The sequence below is a fragment of the Papilio polytes genome, unplaced genomic scaffold (assembly GCF_000836215.1).
Source record: "Papilio polytes unplaced genomic scaffold, Ppol_1.0 DF821289.1, whole genome shotgun sequence".
NCBI lineage: Eukaryota > Metazoa > Arthropoda > Insecta > Lepidoptera > Papilionidae > Papilio > Papilio polytes.
In genome coordinates, this window is record NW_013527915.1 from 5,045,119 (window position 1) to 5,071,556 (window position 26,438).

The 26,438-nt window shown below is 31.8% G+C and overlaps 1 protein-coding gene across 1 annotated transcript in view; it reads left to right on the plus strand.

Annotated features, from left to right (window-relative positions):
• Nucleotides 1-26,438, plus strand: part of LOC106109330 (inositol-trisphosphate 3-kinase A) — a 57,610-nt gene that overhangs the window by 2,873 nt on the left and 28,299 nt on the right. The window contains exons 2-3 of the mRNA XM_013290784.1: nt 742-849; nt 1,283-1,336. Of these exons, the coding sequence (XP_013146238.1) occupies nt 742-849; nt 1,283-1,336 (162 nt within the window). The remainder of the gene's footprint in view (nt 1-741; nt 850-1,282; nt 1,337-26,438) is intronic.

Here is a 26,438-nt window from a genome sequence, read left to right on the forward strand (position 1 = left end):
TTTTAGTGTACTGTTTTTTTGAGAATATTTTGTTTTGTTTTTAGTGTATTTTGTTTGGAAGTCGGTTTTGTTTTTTTATTAAAAAGTTTTTATAGTGTGTGTTACCTCCTTAAAGTCGATCTTGCACGTGTGTAGCACATTGTTAACAAGCTTATAGTCATTATTGAGAATACAAGTAGAAACAAGGCGGAGCTTTTATTAAAGTTGTGATTCTAAACTGTTTTAAAGTAATTTTGGGTTAAATAAATATAACAATGTCAATGAATATATATATCAACATTTTATACCAGTATAACAATGCAATAAAAAGGTACGAGAATTATTGTTTTGATGTAAGAAAATACAAGGGAATTGTTTGTCTAGGAAATACCATCCGTGTGAATAATTGTTAATGCGCAAGATGTGAATAATTTAAGAAGCGTATTTGTTTATATTACTGATACACATGACGAGGACTTATAGCAGCCGTACTCAAGCTTGCCGTTTTTTGTAACAGATAAAAAAACTCGCTAGCGTACTCGTAGTTCCTATTGTGTTGTATTTGATAACGGATTAAAAAAATCAATTGAACTCGTTGCATGAGATGTTGTTAACACTAATAAATAAGAATAAAGTTTGTCGTCGTTGTTTATTGTTTGCGACTTTGATGTAAAGTTAGATTAAATGTGAATGACATATTTATTTTAATTCTCCATTATATAAACGCTTTAAGATGGATTTGAATACAATAATAATTGCCAGGTGAACAACGGTGCCGCTGTTGTCTGCGACAACGACCTACGAAGTTATCTCGGCACACCCACACAAGCACCTCCTTCACCCTCGCTGTTCGGTTGTTTTAATTGTGCTGTAAGTATTAACACAATAATATAATCTCAATTTAATTATAACCTCAATAGACTGAGATTGTAAAAGAGGATTTACGGGCATATATTACTGCATAGCATATAATGAGAGAAAACTTTGTCAAGTTATCCATGCGCAGCTATAATAATATTATAAATAAAAGAAACTGTGCAATTATTGAACGATACAACTCTATCATATATGTAGTCAAACATATTCGTTAACAATTTTTTTTAGAAAGATATGAATTCGTCTACAATATGTTCTTGTTCGTCAAAGAAAATAATATTGTTTACTGTTTTCTAACAACAATGTGCTATGTTTGTATTGTGATGTAAAACGTAAGGGAAAGTGCGAGACAATAGTCATATGAATGCATTGTTCATCGGGGATTCTTTTGCTTTGTCATATTTCATTGATGATCTTCTTGTTTCAGTTTCGGAACGGCATAAATGTTCTCCGTAAAAATAAACCAGCTGCAAAGGTTAAGGTGAGCGAGTTTTACAATATCTTCATTTCTTAAATCGTTTATTTTGACTCAAGGCTTAACTGTCACTAATCATTGATATAGTTTTTTGATTATATTTTCGAAAAATAACAACTTGATACATTGTTTCTTTTTTTGTAAAAGTGCAGGTGCACTTTTTCGTTCGTGTAAAGAACAAGGCAAAAATAAAAAAAAGTTTACGTTTTTAAAAATATATTTCCCATATTTGAATACTGTCGCTGAATGCTTTTTGTTGTGACAAAACGTACTCGAGGAAAGTAGACTTTAAATAACATCATCATTAACTTGTACCTACGGAGGGATGGCACAGTATGTGCTGCTCTTTCATATATTTCTATCAGCCGGTATATCTGAATCCACTCTCTTCTTAAGCATATCCTCTTTGATACAATCCATACTTTGTTCCTTTACCTTTGTAGACATCCATATTCAGTCTTAATATGTTTATGTCCTCATCCTCCTCTTGAATATATGTCCATACCACGCTAACATTTTGAAATGACATAAATGACTAGAAGTTATGTTACGTTATAATATAAGAAACTTATCTTATGACGTGTTTTTTAAGAATAGAGTTGTAAATGAACAAAGGTAGTTTAATGTGTTAACAATTAATTCATCTTATGGCACAGGGAGATGTAGATAATTATGATGGAACACGTACATACTATTCAATCGATGCTAGCTGAACCCGGAAACTTTACAATGCCACAGTTAACATATATTATAAACATCAAAAGTTTAAAATTTCACAATATTGTATTGCTAAAATCTCCTTTTCTAACTATGAACATTGAAAAAAAGTAAAACATATGTATGTTGCAATCTAAGAACCAAATCACAAAAACCAAATCAAAGGAATACATACATTTCGCAGCGATTTTAAAATGCCGACATTTTCCACGTGTATTTTGTAAGAGTGTATGTAGTAAGAATTGATTATATTTTCAATGTTACCGAATCAAGTTTTTTCATAAGAATAATCCGGAAACGCTCAAGCTTACACAAGAGGCCGGCGGCGGTGACTGACCGGGAACGACCGGGAATGACCAGGAACGACCGGTGAATGTCTCTCACGTTTTCTCAGTTATTTCAGCTACATATCTTCTATACAAAGCTTAGGTTCGCACGTGACCACGTAATAAATTATACTTCTTTTATGCGCACTTAAGTTGATTTTGATAAGCTCGATAGAATTGGTAATGAATTTATACTCTCTACTTCCTTTACCATATTCTGCGATTAGAAATTTATAGTGAATTCTGTTAACATCTTTTACTGCCTGTGAATTTAAATAATGAATGCTATACGTTTTCAGTTAAAGGTGATGAATCAGATTTTTGAACCTGACAGGTTGATCCTTTGGAAAATTCGATGAAATACTAGCGATGTTTAATTTCTTCATCATTGTTAAAAACGCGATGGTTTCCTTTAATCTAGCTATTGTGACATTTTTGTGAAATTTAAACCCATCATCAATTAGGTAACTGGCTGCACAAGATTATCCTAAGAACCATAAACCATAATTCAATTCCGAGGCGTCTTTAACAAATTCAAATCACAAAACTGCTGAAATTCAATCACGTTTTATCTTCTCCAATAAAAGAATCAAAAATTCAAATAATACAGAATGATTAGCGATAGTGACAGTGTATATATAAATGTTCTATTTAGTCAGTTCAGGTCGGCTAATAGGAGAGTGATTTGAATACTTTTGCTTGCTCTTATTTGCATCTGTTCGGGCGATGAGGTACACGTGACCGAGGTGTCAGTCGTACACGCGTAGGTAGTTTTAACTAAACATGTGACTAGATTAAAAGGACATTGGAAAACGTGGAGCCGCACACTTATTCGATAGATCGGACATTTGAATTAATTGATTAGTGAAAAAGGTTAATCAAAACTTCTTGAAGATTTTACTTAAAGTGACTGTTTTAATATATTGTTTGTTATGATCCTAGTAGATTTGGAAGAGGAAACGTTGTGGTTACAATTTCGTGTCTAATTTATTGGTCAAAATGTTCTGCAAAGACGTGTACAATGGCATACCACAGATTACTTGGTCGAAAATATAACGATTTGACCCAAGTTGCTTCGTTTAGACATCAGAGGGTTTTAAAGTTTGCTAATTATTATAGTTATATCATATTTATTTGAATATCTCGAAAAAGCTTTAACAGAAATTATTCATACTGCAACCATAGTTTTAGTTTGTTTTTTATGTTTAGATTTAGATTTTTTCATAGGCGTAAATTAACGATATGCCGATTTTAAAAATCTTTTAAGGAGTCAATTTCATATGTAACTATATTTCTATAAGTCTTTTATTCTACCATCGGTAAGCTGATGTCAATTTATTAAAATGATTAGAAATTAATGCCGACTCATTTATTTTAAATTGTTTCAAATGGTGCAAAATTCAATAGAATAGGAATATGTTGTAATGGCGTGACGTCCGGTCAAGAGGTCGTTTCTACTCAAATGTATGCACCACATTGAAGGCGCTTTCAGCGATAGATGCTGCACGTGACTGTAATTATTTTATATAATCAGTTAATAAGTAGTTACAATCTTAATGTTTTATTTTGATTTTTGACCGACTTCCCAAAGAAAGAGGTACTCAATTTGTCTGTATGTTTTTTAAAAAAACATAATGGTATAAGGAATCATTTTTAAATCTAAAATCGACCATGGCTTTAATACTATATTGGAAATTTGATCCCCTATTTGGTAAAGAGAAATTAGTAAAGTCTCAAAAAATAGATAAAATTAACTATTTTCATCTTATATCGATATTTTTTTTTGTATGAACTCGTGTTTACGAGTTTTATATATTTATCAGATTGTGAAAATACTCTGGTACGTATGGGTATACAGGAAGAAGTCGGTCAAAAAGAGAAAGATTTTTGCTTCGGAAGATAATGAAATTAACTAAAAACCGATGCGTTGTTAAAAATTCGGAGCCATTGTTAACATCAAGTTGAATATTTATTCAAAATATTTCTAATAATTCTTGCTTTAATAGGTTAAGTCTTTTATACTGTCGTGTTTCATATTGATCGGTGTTTCGCAGCGATATTATAGCTGAAGTCCTTTGACATTACCGCGGCTCACGTGTAGGCTTTATTATTCAACGAACTCATAAAAATTAAACATTTTAAAGCAATGTGCATTTAATTTACCACCTTTGACGTGTATTTTCTTAATTTACTGAATCTTTATAGAGAAATACCTCAACTTTTCTCGCCGTTTTTTTTTTTTCAATTGGAAATATAATGGTATCTTTATCTTTATATATATTTTTTAATTTAACTGGTACTCAAATTATAATATCATTAGTAGCTTGTATAAATATATTAAAATTCACATACATTATTGTGTAATAATAAAATTAATTCAGACCATAGAAAGACCTAGTTGGCATAGTAGACTCAATGTCACGTGCGACCCACCGTTCAGGTTAACTAAAGGACTTTTGTCTTGTGACCTTCCTATTTTAATTCAATCCATTCTGGAATAAACCTAGATTTTTGCATATAACTTTGTTTACCTATTCTTAGTACCATATATGTATTACCCGCTTATGTGTGCTTTGGTAAAAGAGTTAGCCAAAGCTGTGGTTAATATTTCTAAAGAAACAGATTGCTATCAAATTGGCAGTTTCATCTGTCGTTAAGAAACCCGCAGAGCAATCACTAGCTGTACTATGGGGGACGCCAACCGATGTTCAAAGGATCAAATCGATTGGACCAATTATTCTTTTATCATACGATGGCATACGAGCGAGCGGTCACCTGAATTCGCTGAAAAGTCGAAGCGACTGCTCATAGGTATCCGCAATTGCAGTTGCCTCGCCGACCTTAGACAACGGAGGAGAAGACGCCCATAAAGAGGATATTTCCCCTTCATATACGTCTCCTTCATTGTCAAATCCAATTTCCCTCCCCTTCTTTTCTTTTTAAATAATAACATTTTGATTTCCTGTAGAAGAGTGAATCAATTAGAGAATCTATATCTTAATATATTTCTCGATCGTATGACAAACACAAACAATCTCACATGACGTACAATAAACAACAATAATGTAATGTATATCAAAATAAAAGATTAGTTATTTTACATTCTTCATTCGCTTGTTCGCAATTAAAATAAGCGTATAATGTGGCGTATTCATTATTATTGTATGTTTTCTAGTATATTCGAAGAAAACAAAAACTAAAATGAAACTGATTATAATTTCCAAAGAACGTAGCCGGAGAAAAAGAAAACGAAATGTCGGCAGACGCATTAATAGTCAGTAGTTTTCCGAGTCACGTGTATTTACTATTGATTTGGCCAATTTGTAGTCGCTATCACTTGACACGTGACCTGTCTATCCTCTCGTTCTACATATTTCATGTTAAAGCTTACGTTAAAGCATTTTTAGATTTCATCAATTTTTTTAAAATTGTTCGTTTCCTGTTTCAATATGGGCATTCATGATTTAGAAGCTTGTTACTTAAATTGCGATATTTTAAAAAGAGAATTCAAGGTGTTTGGAACTTCGATTCAAAAGGAAAGAAAGGACAATAAAAAAGTTGATATTAGGGTCTGATAGAGATAAAAAAAATTGAATTATTAGTTATTATCGGTAGAAATCTAAAACTATTTAACCAATTATCTTTATTTTATACTAGCTGTTCCCGTGCGACTTCATCCGCATAAAATTATGAAAAAATAATTTAATTTTAACAGTTGTCAAATTATCAATCACAAATGTCAAAATGACATGACATGATGACAAACCATGGCAACCTTGCTTCCCTAATATTGGCAGCAATTTATGGTCTCTGTCCCTCATTAGGGTTTTTATCCAAAATATTTACCCCCTAAGTTTAATGGCGTAAAAATATATAGCCTAAAGCGTGACGTAAGTGTAGGGCTTTTTATTATAAAAAGATTTATTCAAAAATATGCTGTAATTGCTCACATCTTAGGCAACAAAGAAGTGTGTGTTTACGCTTTATTATAATAGTATAGAAGTATAGAAGAATAGATAAATTAAAGTGAAGGAAATATCGCTTTTGAATTTGAAAATAATGATAAGCATGATAGACAGATTTTATGTAACTTACTTATATTTAAAGTTCAGTTTTTAGGAAGGAATATAAAAAGATAGTAATAAAAAAATATATTAACATCAAGTGTCATTCGCTATACAAGTTTGAAAAAATGTACATTTGAACTTGAGCGGATGAATAAAAAGTACATATGTATTATATTAACAATTGATTTGAACAAGACACATAAATACATTTCTTAATATAAAACCATGCTTATATGTCTGTTTGTGTTCATATTTTGACACATTGAGTCAGACGTTCTTTGGACGCCAGTAAAGATTTTGTGCCCTTCAGTTTTAAAAGACATATTTTTTATTTTTGACCGACTTCCCAAAAGAAGGAGGTACTCAATTCGTCTGTATGTTTTTTTTTATTTTTATGTGTGTTACGGTATAACTCCGCCGCTAGTGGACCGATTTTGATATTTCTTTTTTTATCCGAAAGGTAGTGCTTGCAGGTAAATCACATTTTTAATTAAACTATTCGCATGATCTATTAACCATTTTTACTTTTGATATTATTTTTAACAGAGCTTGTGTGGTGTCACAATTTCACGATGTCCTGTGGCCACTTGTTTATCACAGTCCTTAAAAAAGGTGCAGTATTTTAAGTATTACAGTAAATATAAAGTAAGCGAAGCCGAATAGACGCTGCTATATCATAAATGTCTTCAACAACTTTTTTGTTCAGTGTGACCCATAGTGTTCGCAAAGTGCCTTTAAATATCTTTGAATGCTGATTTATGTAGGAAAACCAGACACGTGAAGGAAATGGTAAACATAACATAATACTTACGTAAGCGTATTATGTCACTGATCATGGCCAATGTCTCGTTATGTCACAACATGTTAAACTCTGTTCTTGTTTGCGCCGAATTATTTTTTTGTGATTTCAAACAATTTCAATGTCGCAATGTTCACACTTATTCGCCCGCGGATATACGAAATGCGAACATGATGCGACAACTTATGACAAAGAATAAGAAATAATTACGAATAATGGAATTAAGCTAATGTTCTTTCTTCTAATCCTTTATATTACTAAAATATTAGTATAGATTTATTGTATCTTAAATGCCGAACGCATTCTAGGTCCTATGGTTGCGTATGTACATGGGCCTCGAATTCGGTGTGTTGAGTTGTTGAGTTGTTCTCACTTCGGTGTTCCCGTTGCTCATTTGCTCTCTTCTCTTATAAAAATAGTGTTCAACAACTTGTTTCATATAATGTTGCAAAATTGAACAAGATTAAATCTATTGTTATATCGAGACGGAGCAGATTTCATTACGCGATAAACATCTGTAAACTATTAAGGAAGCAGCAAAATACAAATGTAATTGTGTTACGTATGACTCACAGCACGATAGATAAATGAACAAGATTACAATCCAACTCTGATGTTATCTCATACGAGGATTTGTGCATCCTGTGAATAATTTAATAATAACATCTGTATTAAATACACGCGACCGACCAGTTCCACCAGTTCTGCTCAGATTGAGATTAATCAATCTCTCTTCTAAAACGTATATTTGTAGTTTGTATTTACAAGCGATTTAACACATTGTTATAAGAAATAGTGGTTTCGAGGTCTTTTATAACCGGGTTTAACTGAAATACAAAATAATTAAGTAACTGTTCAATGTCACATCTATTCATTTTTGACCGGCTTCCCAAAAGAAGGAGGTACTCAATTCGTCGATATGTTTTTTTTTTTTTTTTGCTTGAAACATTGATAAAACGCGCGTAACACAGTCATATTCGTATTTAAAAATTGCACAACCAGCATCATAGTTTTTATTTATCATTACATCGTAATTATTAGAAAATAAAATACAATGTGTGATATTTAATACTTGGAAGCGGATGTATATTAAATAATATATTTAAATTGGTTATAACTAAAATATTGCCTTGTACAAGATTTTAATAATAGTTTAGAAAGAGTTCATACTTTAAATAGTACATCGAGTTTCAAGTTTTAAAGTAAAAGTACAACTAATCGATCAATCTGATAAAACTGTAATATACGTCATCAAGAATTTTAAAGTTAAATTAAAGACTGCCTGAGCTTACCTCGCCGCGCACAACACAGGCTCACAATTCAGAGGAACGATGGGAAGGATTCAGGGTCTGTCCCACCACTGGCTATAGAGGCTATGATAGCTTAAAAATGACGCTTATGTCAGATAAGGTAACAAACAATATTTCCATCACATATTTTACCCATTGGATTGTTATCAGACACTTTACAATTTCGTGGGACAGGCCCTTACACTTCTTTTTTATTCCGATGATCTTGATGTTTGACTTACTGTAATCTCCTCCTTTTAAATCGAGGTGCGAAAATTGTTAACCTTATTTAATTCAAACTTAGTTATTTAAAATAATCTATGTCTGAAATATTATTATACTACCCGATATCCTCTATCTGTCCCCACGGAATTAAAACAAAATGTTTATTAGAAGCCTATGTGTTTTCCCAGGCTGTGTCCTGCATCTTACCGAGATTCATTATGTTACATACGAGTATATCATTCATATGTTACGTAGAACAAACATCCATCCGTCGTTCTAAACTTTCGCATTTATAATTTTAGTTTATTATATTACTAGCTACTACTACTACTACTATTAAACAAAGTTACACTTTACTTTATGCATCGAAATTGCATTTAAAAATACATACATTGCCCAAGTAAGAATTTACTAATGTCATCTTGGTCACGGTCACTGTGGATTTTCCGAATAAATTATTTTAATCCAACACTCAATTTACCAATAAGTTTAAGTTATACGGCACAATAAGTTAGTACATAATATAAATATGTAGTGTGGAAGACCTTGTAGTATACGGATGACTTAATTTGTGGTCTTGTGGTGGATGTGCACGTCAAGCCGCTAAGGCATTGGTTCGCATATAGTATGTGTAGGGTATTTTGGGTCCGATAAGCAGAAGGCAGGCGGTATGTGGCTGGCGGGTGGCGGGTCGCGGGTGGCGGGTGCCGCAGAGGTCAGTATTGACGTCAATGATCACGTGATCGTGCCCGCAGGCCACCGCGACGCGCACAGCACGCGCAATGCGCGCCCGGCAGCGCGCCTCGCGTACCGCATGCCTCTGCTTCTTGCATACAAACACTTTTGGATTTGATATTTTAAATACTAATTCAATTCATTAGATACTTAATGAATAAAACAGTTGTATTTTTATTGACATTAATTCGGAATTTCCCCATTGTCAACAAACTAATGCTTTTTTATAATAATTTTAAATTATAGTACGCCGAGTATAAGATACAAAAGAATTCTTAAGTTATTAAAAAACATTTTTTTCATAGTTACCGAACACTACATCCCCTGAAACACCTTGATATATTAATGAATGACGTCACATTAAAGTAGCTAAAGCAAAATTCGGATTAATTTCACTTACGAAAACCTTAAGATCCCTCTCAAATGCTTCCTTGTCTCTTTTGCCTCTCTCCAATCGCTTCCATTAAGTACCGAGTTTTTCTTTTTTTAACAAAAAGAATATAATGAAACTATTTATAAAGACTACTTGCTCACCTTTGTATAGAAAAAATGTCACCTTAAAACTCTGTAAAGATTTGTCTGTGTATTTTGTGACAGCATCGTCCTGAAATTCCTACGGCGCATATTAGCTACTCACATTCCGCCAGGCGCTGAAAACATTAACTGAAGAGCGATTTAAACCAAGCGATAAAAAATTGTAATATATATGAAATAAATGATTACCTAAGGTTCTTACTTCTTTAGCTTATTCTTAACATTAATGAATTGCAATATGTAGCTATAGACTAGATTTAGTTGTAGAAATATGAGTTTTCGAGCGAAATCGTAAATTTAAAAATAACCCCCTGTTCTTTCAAATGTAAAAGTTTGCAGAGTAAAGATATGGATTCAAAAATTATTACGTCGTAAGATTAGTATAATTTATTAACCAAATTGTTACCTTCGACAGATTTTTATTATGTTGCCATGTTATAAGTCTAAAGTCCTTGACTCGGCAGTAATGGATTCCATACGTCAAACGGAACAAGTTACAAACTGCCTACTTATGGAAAGAAAACCAAAATATTCTATATATAAACTAAAATGTGCTTAGGGTCACGTTAATAATTACATCGCTCTACTATCACCTTATTGATGAACAAAAGTTAAAGTTTAAATTCTTACTATTCATGGATAATATTTTTATTTTACTTTGAGATTTTTAGGGTATCAATTAATCTCATCGTCTTCTTCAGAAAACCCTAGCAATTTTATGAAGAAAACATGTTTACATTTTTTTATTTATTTATTTAAAACCTTATGCACAAAAAATTAATACTAATAATGTTTTGTTTATACAATTATGTATAGCTTAAATTTTCTTTACCTGTATGTGCTACATAATACAACGTATATGGTTGTGAAATCAGCACAAGATGCGTATATACCTATAAACAGTTTATCATGAATTCATCACAAAACCATTAAAGGTAAAATTAATTCGAAACGATGCCAATTAATAGTCGGAATTAGTAGGCTAATTACGATTATTACAGATGTTGATTAAATATGCTATTAGAGCAGCTCCAAGTCACGTAGGCTTCGCGGTACTTAAGTGGCACGTGCCTTTTCTTAATACGTACCTTTATACTGTATTCATTCGATTTACAACCGGAAGTGATCCGTCTCACAAACATGATATCGAAGCATTCTAACGTGTGTACATATTTGTATGTACTCTATAGTTCCGTCAGACACTGGTTATGGTTGTAATATATGATTTCAATACTTTTTATGGCTTGAATTAAAGTAGAGTATAGAAAATAAATTTAAATCTAATATATTACTTGTAGTTATAAATGTATGTAGTATATGGTAGATTAACTTTGATATGCATAAATAATTTACATATTTATATATTTAACATTTTTAATTGTGTAATAATTTTTTAGTAAACAATTCTTTTGTGTCATGAATTATCACCGTAACTTTTCTAAGATTTTTTCCATAATCAATTGTTGGTTATGGAAAAAATATTTGAGAAAACTCCTTGCGTTTAAGGTTGTAATCGATATTTATGGTACAATTACGACAGACAAGTATGTACATATATGGGGTGGAGTATAACATTATAAGCTGTAACTATAAACACTTTGTACGTTTCCATTCAGTCACCTTTATTACTACGAACCAACTTTATATCGGAAAATTATTGGAAAATTATATTTTTTGACACAATTGAGAACATAACCTATACACAAGTCTTGGCAAACAGATATGCTAACCATGAGACAATAAGTAAATCAAGTTTGTTATTGCGAAATGACAGCTAATTAAAAAATGTATTAATCACTAATGAGTCTTAGTAATGTGCGTATTTAATTGTCCCAGGTGAAGGTGTCGCTTACAAAATCCCAAGTGGGTCAATTTATAATGTTCGGGGACGAATCCATTAATTGACTAATTAGTTATCCATTGTTAATAGTTTAATAAATTAAACTTACTTAACTTCTTCGAGGGCGCTGCGTAGAAGAGAGGCGCCTAGAAAAGAAACAATATTAGCAGAAAGTTAAGGTGTACGACTAATAATTAAATAAGTACCCACTCTTTAAGGGTGTAAAGAACTTATAAATTACTATCTTTTCCCGTGCGACTTCATCCGCATGAAATTATGAAAATTTTATTTTATTGTTTACATATGTCAAATTATTAATAGCAAATGTCAAAATGACATGACATAAAAACCTTGGCAATCTTACTTTCTTCGTGTTAGTAGCAACTTATGGTCTCTATGAAAATATATAGCCTAAAGCGTGACTTAAGTATAGGGCTTTTCATTAAATGAAGAATTATTCAAAAATATGCTATAATTGCTGACATCTCAGGCAAGAAAGTAGTGTGTGTTTACGCTTTATTATATTAGTATAGATATAGATATTTAATTGCTTAATAGTATATCCTAAGATGGTATAGTATTTAAATCGGTAGAAAAGTAACTTTTAATATTAATTAAACAATTGCTCTTTGAACATCTTGTAACAAACCAATTAATTAACATAAGAATGTCAAGATGATTATAGAATTTTGAAATTTAAAATTAAAATTGCGTCATTCAATTTGATAATATTAGTTTCTGAAGCAATAAAATGTTATCATTACAGAAAGTTTTACTGGCAACGATGTACAAATTAAATAATTAAAAATTGTTCACGATAACAAAATCATTGTCTTAACATACTCTCCGTCATGTTTATTCAAAAAGTTAATTGAATATTATTGTCTAAATTAAAAAAATAAAACTTATGTTTGTTGTAACATGTGACTTAGTTCCTTAAAAAGTTGATGAATTCTATGTATTTCTATATCCTTGCTGTTGGATTAACAGGGGTTAAAGGTTAAAAGAGACCATTAACTGCAAATGTACGGAGTATTTAAATGAAGAAATGTCATTGTACTATTCATGTTAGCGCGTAACGCTTTTCAAACATCGATTTCATTACATGGAACGGATATTGCGGTAGGTCGAGAATAGGGCTGCCTCACTGCCTCATCGATAGTTGTTCTAGAATATTCCTTACCGAAGGTTTTAAATAATCTATGTGATAGAAAGATACAAGAAATAAGAATACATCAACACATTTTGAATTAAGTTTTTTTACAGTTATTAAGCAGTTACAATTGTGTTAAAAATTACGTTTTGTTTTACTTTAAACAAAGATATTAAAATGTGCAATTATTTCTATCCATAAGACAATTTATCATAAAGTTAATTGTTCGAATAGTCGCAGTAGAAATGATTCAACGGTACCCCAAATGCTGAACACCCTAACTGTTTCTACTCGAGTGTATATTACTATTCAATTCGTGAAGAGTCTAGAGAAGTCCAGAGGCAATAGCGGCTGTGACGTCGGCGTCATCGTCACGTCTCGCCCTGAACCCGAACAGGGCAAAGGGCAACGGTCAGTCGCCGGGCTGGGAACACGTTGAGAATGCAGACGGCCGAGGTAAATGCACTCGCATCACCATGTTTTATTCAGAAGGTGCATCATTGAACCCTGATGTGGTGACTTCGTTTGCGTCTATCTGTTTATATCAGCCCCTTTCGCGAATCCCCTACCCGAAGGATATCAGAATTGTAATTTCATAAGGAAAAATGAAAGAAAAACAATGAACGCAATCGGGGCCTATAACGAATAATAAAATTTATTGAAATTAACATCAAGTTTTATAAATTTTCTTAGTTTTGTGAAGTCCAATGTTCGCATTTAAATAACATTTAAATGAATTTTCTCGATGTTTCGAAAATATTTCAAATCACATAGTAATAAATCTGTAAAAAAGTGCATCAATATTTAGGATATGGTTCATATACATTTCGGCCATTGAATACATAGCGTTCAAATATCCTCTCTTTTTATAGACGATTATATTTTAAGAAATTGTGCAAAATGGCTTGTAAAGTTGACTTATTTTAATTTAAAATACACACTAACTGTCCGCCGTGTCAGCTTGTACGCTAACCTGGTAGACCTTTTCCTGTTTGTTTGCAGTTATCTCAGTTAAATGTAATTCCTGTAAACAGTTAAGTCCGGTCGAGTTAATTATTACGAAGCAATGTTGTTCAAGATTACAAAAACGAGGTGGCCTAGTACGAAAATTTGCCAGAAATGTTTGTATTAGATTTGTACAACGCCCCTATGATGTAAAGTAAGGATGACGTTACCAATAATTTCTGGGAAATTTTCGTGGTTAGTCCTCGGGCAGTTTTTATGATATACGAAAACAGAAACATTCATGGCCGGCTACCCATCTACGTTTGACCATTTGTTAGTGTTTTTGATTCGCTGATTTCATTCAATTCATTTACGAACGTTGTACTCGAGTTTTACTCCGTTGAACATAGGTAAACCTAACACGAATCAGTACCTAGGTAGTTATGAAATCAGTGGAATCTACAGAAACCCAGCATTAGTCCCATTCATTAAAATTTAAAGGAATGTTGTGACGATAATATTTTAATCGTTTCGTAATCTTTATAATTTGTGTGTTGCAGTAGTTCGAAAAATAACACTCTCTTCAGCACTACCAAAACTACCTAGACTGTGCATTGTTCATGTAGCATGTGTTTATATGTGCAGTATGACGATAATGCATGGTGCACCACACTATTTTTTTATGTATTATCTTGCGAGTTACTGTTTACGATATTTAGGACCTGTCCCACCACTGGCTGACAGAGGCTTAGAGGTTGATAGAGGATCAGATAGCTTAAAAATGACGTCACTGTCAGATAAGGTAACAAATTCTGATATTTACATAATATATTTTACACGTTCGATTGTTATCAGACAATTTACAATTTGGTCGGACAGGCTCTTAACCAATGTGTAATTGGTCCAACTTTTAGATAAAAATATAACAATTTCCCAGTAAAATTTCCTGTTTTTAACCATTTGTTATCAAAATCGAGCAAATTTCCCGCTAGATAGGGTTTTTCCTTTTTTACGTCATTCATAAAAAGCACTCAAGATAAAAATAAATTCAACAGAGTAATTAGTAATTAAAAAATAAAGTGATTTTAATTTAGTTTAAAGAGAAACATGACCAAATTGATTATTTCATAATTCCCCACAGGGACACAGTTTGTGACAATTATTAGTGCCTAAACAAACTTCCAAGTGGAAACCCACTCAGCAACTGGCCGGGCGAGTCTATTTGCGTAGCAATAGCGGCTGCATAGAAACAGAATTGCAATTGGATATCTTTGAAAATTTCACGTCACAGCTATTTCGAAATTTTAAAAAAATAATATCTATTAGAATAGGGCGTGCGAAAAAGATTTATTGTTAAGTGATTGAGGTTAAATATAGGTTAAATCTTAACTGTGTATGACAGGCGGTCAAATGAAGCAATGTGCGTCGTCGGCATGAGCGCAGCGCGTGCTCGGCAAAGCATGCGCGCCGCGGACTGTTGCTGCTGGGATTTTTGATAACAATTATGAGATTTACCTTTATTAATTGATTGTCGGCTGTTACTTTTTATTATAAAATCCCCTTTTATCAGTAAACACAATATAGTCGTCATGACGAGTGATGAATTTGTTTTAGATTACAAGAGGGAATTCAAAAGGTATATAGAAATGAAAAGTCTACCTCTATCTATACTAAAATAAACAAAAGTTTAGTAAGTTTAGTAAGTTTATACTACTCCACTGTCTAGCCTAACGAGTACGTTAAACGTTACAGTTTTTTTTTAAATTCTTGCATCGTCCGTGTATGTGCAACTTTATATGAGATTGTTAAGTAGTATGGTTATCAGTAGGCGTGGAGTGCAGTCAATCTCGGCAATGATGATGATGATAAGGCGCGTCGTTGGCGGACAGTGGCGCCCACTCGCGTCTGCCGCCCGCTTCAATTACAATTGGCTTCATTATAAATATCCTCAATTGTGCTGTTATATGAATCCGACCCGTATCATTTACTTTACTTTATTCGTGCTCTTCCTTTTTAACTTGTCTATTTTAACATGAGAGACAAAAAAGTGTCGGATTACAAAAAAAATTATCAGAACTGAAAAGGTTCGGGATGGGTCGGTTGTAATCGCATTAGGATCACTGTTTAAAGAAACAGTGTCGTAGTTATTTTAAATCCCTAAAAAAATGTATTTTTTCGAGGTACTTAAGATAATGATTCCATTTTTCAATGATAATGAGTGGATTTTGTATAATTTTTCGAGGTTTAATGGCAGGCGCCTTCGGACGTCGAAGAGATGTCGGCGTTTGCATTTATGTACGACATTATGTAAATAGCTCATTTGAAATTTGTTGAGACGCAAATATTTTTCATGCAAAGGGTACAACTTGCTTTGCAAATAATATGATTTGAATTAAAAATCGTTGACGCATTTTGGCGTAGGTAGTAAGTGAATAATTCGGAGATGATTTTGTATTTATGAAGATTTTATTCAAAGAGAAAAATTATTCTGCTTAGCAGAGGGAAAATTATTAGCTTTTATTCATGAATAATTCTTAACCAAAGAGTTAATTTTAAGGATGGAATATTTTATTCATAGATAATGCTGCTTAACAATTTTATCTTTTAATTTCATGTTTACCATAAATAATTATCTTCATCGGGATAGTTATAACCACTGTCTAGTTTTATTTTGGTTTGTGAAGTTTACAAAACTTTTTTTTAAACCCTAATACTTTTTAACAGCCAAAGGTAAACCACGTGTGAACGCTTTGGCTGTTGGCTGTTTCAGTACTGTTGGTTTTTGCCAAAGCAAAATCCTACTTATAAGGATAAAAAGTAACGGTTTTATACCGTACTATATTATCAAGAATATCCATAATCTTCGTTCAACAATATTTTTTTGATAGAAGCTTACTAGAAAATAATAAACACATGTCTCTCATAGGTTTAACTATATATTTTAAATGAATTCAAATTAACTTCTTAAATTAAAATTGCAATAATCGTAAAAATGTGTTGAATATTTTTTCAATATAATGGGGTAAGAAAATCTTATCCATTGTCGTAAGATTGTCACTTTTGAGATGGGTATCCCATCCCGACGTAGTTGTTGTATATGATTAGTGCGTGACGTATTCGAATGTATGACCGCCGGTGGTCGACGGCGGCGGCAGGACGCGCGGGTCACCGGCCCGAGGGATCATCTACATTTCATTACGGCTGTGATTGCCCCCGGGAGGTTTTTAAGAAGCTTCCCATTAATATTTAAGCGCCGGCCGCTGCATATTCAGCGCGACCTCGGCCATGGACCGGTCATCCGGCGATTCACACGATGACGGGGGGCTCCACGGAGAGCCCGGCGCTGCCCGCCGCCACCCGCAGTCACCCGCCGTCGCCCGCCATTCAGTCACATACTTACACTTAGAATTAGTAGATTTTATTCCACACTTTAAAAATGTACAGAGGGTTTTTTTTTAAGCCTTTCAATAATTATTTTACATTATTAAAAAACTGATTGAATATTCTGATTGATTTACGTACATCGTATTTAAATCGTGTAATCAAACACGTTTTCACGTGCGTGGGACATACGTTTACTATTTATGTTTCACGTATAAAACGTGTGTTATCTAGGATTTCTTAATCTACGATGAAGAAATAGTATTTCTTAATTAGTATTTTAATGTAATTTATACAATACGTCATAGTTTTTGTATTTATTCGTGCCGGAAATTATAATGGCATCAAATTGAGACTATCTCATCTCTCTTGTTTTTTTACTGTGCTTAATTTATTGTCTTTATTGCTGGCAGTATTTTTAATTTACTAAATTCAACAATTGCTTCACATCTCATTGCGATTATTATTAATTACAATAATGTACTCAATTAATGGTAATAATGTGATGTGTTAGATGTGTTATTGATTTATTACATTTTATCTGCGACCGGTCTAAAAGTTTGTGAGGTACACGGTATGGTTGGTACTGCGGTGGGCTGCTGGCAGCGGCAGCGGGCACATGGGCCGCGCGGGTCAACGTATCCCGGCGCACTATGCGCACCTCGCCGCCCCGACACTCATTATCACACTGCCTACGCATTACCCTTGAATATAATGCATAGAAAATATTGAAATTCCTTAGATTGGACACTGATTTATCGCTCGGATGTCGTAAATGTCGTAGAAAGGATAAACTCGTCCGATGCTAGCGACCTGTGCTGATTGTTCATTTTAATTTTTAAATGTTTCCATAGGGTTCTAGAAGAGTCCCTGTTTTGTTGACATGAATTATGTTTAGGGGCCTGCATTCACAATCAGTTTGCCTTTTTATGAATGAGAATTTTCTTTGTTCGTTACATAAAGGATTTAAAAGAAAGAGATTTAGGCAAATTCGTGTATTGATAAAGTATGTAAGTAGTTTAAAAATCTTTTAGGTAAAAGGTTTAGTATTTAATATTTTTTAATATAACCTTTAACTTATGTTAAACAAGTATCGAACAAAAATATATGAGAATTAGTTTTCCGTAGTCAACATTCTTGTCGATTTTATTACTTTTTGTATATTAACTTACTAGTTTATTTCTCAGTATTGCAATAAGTTTTTAATTTTTTTTTTAATTTTAATTTAATTTAATTCAATCATTTAGCGATGGGTAAATATAGTTGACAAATATCGTAACAAGAAATAAATTAACATAACATTGATGGGAAATATATTTTGCAAGCTTATGAGACACTAGCTGTTGCTTACGACTTCGCCTGCGTGAAGTTAAAAATATAGCTTATGTTATCTAGCGATAAAGTAGCTTTTTAATGGTAAAAGAATTATTGAAATCAGTCCAGTAGTTTCAGAGTTGTTACAATACATACAAAAATACAAATCTTTCCTCTTCATAAGTATAGATTTGGCGATCGCACCGCAATTCTATCATTGAGAATCAGCAGAGACAATAGTGAATACTGATTGCCTCATTACATTTAATCACAGGCCAGTACTGCGAATAGCTGAGCCCACCCATGCCGACTTTGCAATAAATTACGAGTTGTTATTTTTAAAACGGATACCCATTAGTTTTATTATTAGTGATACTGAAAAGGTTTAACAATAAAGTGTAAAAATAATTTATATTGGCGATTGTTGCCACACTATTGATTGAATATAAATGAATAATATAAAATCAAGTTTGTCTCAGAGATATAAAATTTAAACGTCAACACTTCCGAGATTGAAGTTTCTTAATTTACTATTTTTGTTTAATATAATTTATAATTATAGTATCGTTTTATAAGAGCCTTTATATCTACATTTTATATGTAATTAACGAGGAAATGGTATTTAATATTTGCATTAATTAATAGAGAAAATAGTATGAATATTATGCTACAATCTCGATAGTATCGTTGACATTGCGGAAGAAAAATACTCGAGATAACGTGCGTTTATCGCTTAGTAAATATGTTCAGCGATATAGTTTACAGTCAGTTTCCACTGCCAAAATATTCATACAAAAAATATTGCTATTTCTGTTTTTTCTACAGAGTATGAGAGAGATGTTATGTAAATGTATGAAATACTCTGTAGTGGACATCCACGGTTAATACAAGCATTTTTAATTATCGCCGGCAAATATGAAATGGAATTATAGCGAAAAAAAAAATGTGGTTTATTTTTCCTCTACATTATTAAAGTTGTGATTTAGTTCAGAATTGTTTTTTGTACAGTCTTTTTTATGATTGCTATGTTTATTCTCAACAGGTTTCCTTTTTGACTTCAAAAATAGATGAGGTTGTAATTTCGAGTGTACTTTTTTATGCTTATCTCAAAATATAGCTCATGGCCAAACTGTATTGAGGATTTTTGTAAGAAAGTTCTGATATATTCAATATACATACGGTTGGGACCTTTATTTCTTCAAAAAAGTATTATTATTTTACCGTCGAAAAGAGAACTGTAAACCTGTTTTAATTAGGTCGTTAAAATTATTGACGTCAAACAGTGGTCTAATTTGAAATACAATAATATTTTAACAATTAATACCGACTTTAACACCATGTATTATGATTTAAAATTATGTGATAGTTTTATTTTGATGATTATTCTTTTCCTCGCGGCAGTAGATTTACGTCAATTGATTCGTTTTATTTCAGGTTTTATAATATTAAGATACATTTTTACTGAATAAAATTAGAATTTTCTAAGAACAATAGTTACCTACGTGCGTTATAAGTAATGGCAAAACATTAAAAATTTAACACACTGAAGACTTAACTTTTTTATTTTAAAGTCGTTTCAGATTCTATTAAATATAGCAATTAAATAAAAACATGGCTAAAGAGGTGTCTGTGTAAAAATACAACTAAATTGAGGAAATAATTTAGATTAAATTTAAAGAAATCTCGTAGAATTAATTTTATAACATTGATGTTGTAATTTATGCCACGAATCTTCAATTTAAATTCCACTTTCATTTGAATTTTACGTTTTTCACGTTTAATTAAAAGATTTAAACATTTTCTTTCTGACTAGAATGGATTTATTTGAATATACATGTAAAACATATCTTTAAAAACCTTTTAAGTGTTTTGAAAGAGCATGAAAATAAATTTGTATAAGTAAACGAAATTTGGATTGTGTACCTCATTCAGATTAGTAGAGAAAGCTGCGCGAGGCATTGACGTCAAAAGGTGTCGCCTTTCGCAATACCGTCACGTTAGTTATAGTTCGACAAATTTGTGTGGCCAACGGAAAAGTACAACTAAATTACAAGCGTTCGATGAATACATTAACTAAATTGTGGAAGCCAAAATAAGTGCAATATAGCTAAGAGCTTCTACTCAGCGCTCTGTATCCGGTGTCAATCTATACTTATCATACTATATATATTATATGTATTAATGTATCATATTATAAAGAGGAGAATTTTACTTGTTTGATTGTAATGAATAGGCTCAAAAACTTCTGGGCCGATTTTAAAAATTCTTTCACCTTTAGAAAGGTTATTTATCTGTGAGTAACATAGGTTATATTTTTTTATACTTATTTTTTTAATTTTTATTGTTAAATTTCAACTCCGACCAATCAAGTTTGTCGAACTATATGCTCTTGCGCATTATGAATAGAAATCGTTGTCCGCATTGAACCACTCGTAGAAAGACGACATATGGTCTGTTTACTTCTTTTTTTTATATATTAAGTAGCGATGTCGAAATTGAATTCATCTTGTACAAAAAAAATTACACGTAAGCATATAAAAACTAATTCGCCTTGTTAACTTTTTTTGCTACTGTGTTATAAAGGTGAGTTCACACAAGCGAATAATCAAAGCTTTGAGTGACTACAATGCAATATTTAGTAATCCGCTGATTTGAAAGATGTAAAAAAAATCTATTTAAGTAATTGTTTTGTAACGTAATCAACGAAATATTGTCTTGTATAGATTTAGTTTCATTTCTTGTTCCTTTTTAAACGTTTAGTGTAGAAGAAATTAAGTAATTTAAGTCGATCTTATTAAGTGTCCTATAAATATTTTTTTCGTATAATAATTAACACTACATTTTGTACGATTTTTAATCTGCGTAAATGGTTATGTGATTTAGTTAAACAGTTTTTTTTTATATTTTTTTAAATAACTATTTCTTATTTGGATTCGAATACAGCGGTATCTATAACCAAGTTTGTCGTTTGGTTTATTGTTTTAACATATTAGGGTAACATTTTTATATCATGTATTAAATTTTGATTGTACTTGTGAGTACACAGCTTAATGTATATCTTATAACAGGTTAAATTTGGCTCGAGTTCATATTGTTCAATTTTTAGTCAAATTACCGTAATTGCGATCATGTAACATCAGAAGGCATGTGCAATACGAGATTCAGACGCGACACATCTTAACAGTTAAATGTTATAATTAGGTTGTATTTTTAAATTAGTCGTAGTACTTAGTATCTAATAATTTTGAGGATCATTAGATCCTTAGTCAATTTTGTTTCTTTTAAACTTAATTGGTCTAGAACCATCTATTATTAACATACCTCTTGTATATTTTATGTGTGCTAATACAAACAAAAAAAAATAGAGGCTCATAAATTATAACAATCAAGGATAATACTAGAAGATAAAAAAAATATAAGGGTATTCAGGTAATGATTAACAATTACATAGAAATGCAGTAATAAATTTGAAGTATCAAAGTAAGTATGTGTAGTGTGTTATGACATTCGATACTAAATTGTGCTTAGCAACAAGATTATATTATGATTAACAAAAGTCATCAAACCATAAAATCGCAATTAGCACTTGTTTTCAACATGTTCGCGAGATGTAAAGTTGGATTTACAACCGGTTACTAGACGTTAGTAAACATAGATGATTGGCTAATGAGATATGAAAATACTTTGTCTCCGTTTGTAAAAGGTCCTTCCTTCTTGGCAGTGGAACGCGTTAATAAATTATACAAGCTCTTACGTAATGTAAATGCCCACGCTATACTTAACTAGGCAAGTCACGTTGGTCTGCTTGTGTTGAGACAATAAGCTTTGCATCTCCGGCGGGCGCCGTGGGGCTGTGACGTGGGTGCAACAGGCCGTGTGGCGCATTCCTAATGCTACAGCTTACTATAATTATGCTGAGATACACAACATTTAGTAAACAAATAATAAAACAATGCGGTTTCATTGCGAGTGTTGCCGCTTTATTGCTAGTTTCCTCGTTCATCTAAGTTCGTCACTGTACAGCGATGTCGATTCACATTTGATAATTAACTCGTACATTTTGTGAGATCCACTTCCTTTCTACACATACAAAAATCTCGGTAACGTAATTAGTTTAAAAGCATTTATTAAAGTTAATCTATATCTAAATGTCATAGATTATGTAACTCCAAATAAATTATTTGTGAGTAATTCGCCAACAATTTGTAACGTCATTTTTTATCGCTTGAGGACGTAACGTTTATGAAATTCAGTTTGCTCCGTTGCCTTTATAATAACAACATGTCACCATCGTTTTTTCTTTTTAAATTTAATTACCTTTGTTTTGTAACTCATTGTCCAGTTGAAAAAAAAATAAATCAAGTATTCATGAGGTCAACCGGATTTTTTGTAATTTTCCGTGATGTTTTTACATTAATTTTACTGAGTCCACTTTCATAAAATCTATACCCCAATAATAAGACACGAAACAAATTATGTATTTTAATGTAAGTTGTTACATTTTAACATTAAATAAAAACACTGCAATACAATATAAGGTAGGGAATTAATCTTTTATTTCTTATCAAATATTTGCGCATGTTTTAAAATTCACATGTGTCATTTCCGACAGACTTGAAAAGTTTTTAAGTTAACAAAATGTTTGTTTATTCACACGGTGATTAATAATTTAAAAAAGTACAATGTACAATTAGTTACATACATTATTTTAACGGTAAGTAAAATAAAATACTGAAAGAATATTATCTATGATCGACAACATAAAAAGAAAACATAAATTGGAAAAGCTTCGTAAGAAAATATGTTAAGTGTTAGATAAATTAATGCGACGGTTATAGAAAACAATTAATTACGAGTTGTTAGTACATCTTTACTATTTATATTATAAAGAGGAAAGTTTTATATTTCTGTATGTTTGGACTTTTGTACATATTGACATAACTGAAAAACTATGGGACCGATTTCAAAAATTCTTGCAATATTATAATCTACTAGCTTTCACCCGCCTCTGTGTTCTTTTAGCCTATCCTCTACATCTCTTCCAAATTTCATCGAAATCCGTCCAGCCGTTTACGCTACATACTCTAACAAACATCCATCCATCCATCTAAACTTTCGCATTTATAATATTAGTATGCTAGTATGAAGCGTGAAGTATGATCACTAAGTTACATAGGCTATATTTTTACAATTTTTTAAAGTGACGCGGGCGAAGTCGCGAACAAAAGGCTATTATGATATAACTACATATGTGCCTACTTGCTTGTAAATGTTATATTGCGAAGAACTCTTAAGAAAGCTCGTATCCGACCTTTTTGCAACCACCTTTTAACATATCTCAGCAACGTGTGATTATGCCAAATTATCATACTTTTTGCACCTTCACGTAAACGGAACAAATTACATAACCAGTTTTTAATTAAATTAACGCATGCACTAACGTTATTTTATTCTTTTTGGAGTTTCTGGCATTAGCGGCGTCAATAATTAAAATGTACGCAACCAGCCGATAATGGTTACTAACATTCGATTAGTGTAGATTAAGGGACCCTCTTTATAACTACTTGCGTCTGCGTGTGACAGTAAGTGTTCTTAAGAATTTACATCACATTTATTATTACTCATAACATGTTGAAGTTAGAGTTCAAAAAGCCAATGTACAAATAAGAATGACTGGTCAATTCCTGATCAGAAATTAATTTAAATTCCACGAATATATCGTTGGTTATTCCAAATCTATAAACCTTTTTCTATAAAACAATTTCCTTTTACAGCTGTAGAATTTCTAAGTTAAAATATGTAAATTAATCGTGACTATATATTCCAAAAAAACTGATTTCTCTAGAATATATCTGTGTCGGGTCTGATTTCTAAATTCTTTAAGAAATCGCCCTTTTATACCTATACTAAATGTTCCTTTTAACAATAAATTCGACGGAGTTTTTTTGTTGCGAAACCATATTATATGTTACTAATACACTTAAGCAAAATCTCGCACATTTCATCGAAACTAGTTCAGAAGATTTTTTAAATTAGATGTTAGTCACACTGGACACTGTCGAATTACGAGTTAAATCCACACATAATTACAGGAGATTTTAGAATCGAATATAAAAACATAACTTATCCATATCTATACTAATATAATAAAGCGTAAACACGCACTACTTTATGGCGTAAGTTGTCAGCAATCACAGCATATTTTTGAATAACCCATTCTTTAATAAAAAAGATCTACACTTACGACACGCTTTAGGCTATATATTCTTACGTTATTAAACTTGGGGGATAAATAAATTGAAAAAAAAAGCCTCATGCGGGAAAGGAACCATATGCTACAAGCTGCCAACATCAAGGTAGTAAGATTACCATGGTTTGTCAGCGTGTCACTCATTTTAACATTTGAAATTGATAATTTGACATATGTTAACAATAAAATAAAATATTCATAATTTCATGCGAATGAAGCCGCACGGGAACAGCTAGTTCTTAAATAATGAGATGTTAAAGTATATAAAAACCTATGAGTACTTACGTTTACAAGAGTGCTGTCATCGTAGTTTAAAATAAGTAACGTGATAAGTTTTTCTGCGTGTTTCAAGAGGGAAATGACACAGTAGTTATAAAAAGTAAACAGGATATTGTCGTGATTAGTGTTAAATGAATTGCTGTTTTATTCTTAATTAGTTAATGGAATTAGTTTTTATATCTTAGTTCATTAGTCAGCCAGAACGTATTTTTTTGTCTCACGTTAATGCTCATTGACAAGAAATAATGTACAATTTTATTTTTGATGAAAATTGTAATTTGTACATGTTGTAAATTAATAACTTAACAATAATTAAATATGTGAATATTTAAGTATTCAACGCAATGAGTCAGGACAGGACATCCGAAGAGTAAATTGTTAGATTAATTATCTTGTTTCTTAGAAGATGTTTAGATGAAAAATGTTTGCAACAGATGTCCGTTCTTACAACTGATTGAGGAATAAGTTTATAGGTGGTTTGTACTACCTTAGTTATTTATAAATTAATTTTGTTTTAATTGGTTATCTTATTTATAATTAATAACTCAAAGTGATGTTAAAGTTTCAAATAAGAGGATTTTCCTTAGCAGTGTGGGTACATGTACTTCACAGAATTACTAGTTTATTACTATTATAATTGTGTTTACATGTTTTATGTACGTCATAGATTATGATTATTTCCCTTGAATGCCAGTAGTGTTAAACAGTGACGTGGGGTTATTATAACTGTATTGTACAACACATCACGCAAGTTAAGGCGCAGGCGCACGCCGCGGCATTTACCACGACCGAGTGAGTAATTGAACCGGAAATGCTTGTATATAATCTTAGTTAATACCCAGAAGCCAAAGCTAATAGAATTACCGATAACGGTAAGGTGTGTGAAGTACTACACTAGTCATCTAAAATCAATGAACTATTATATTTTATAAGAAACAATCACAAAGTTTTTTGTTCGTTTGTAAACTGATGAGATAACTACTCTAACTACTAATCGATTTAAATTTCAAAAATAACCATAACATTTTACAACTTAATTAGTACTAAATTTTAAGATTATTAACCATAATAGCTTAATTACAATGATTACTTATGAGTAAAATTGAATAGGTAATAATAATAAAAATATATTATATATAAAAATAAGAAAATAAAGATATGAGATAATAATAATAATAAAAACTATTAAAATATTTGGATTTGGCTCACGAGATTACCGCCATGTGGCGTATGAAATCGACTACCATTATTCCG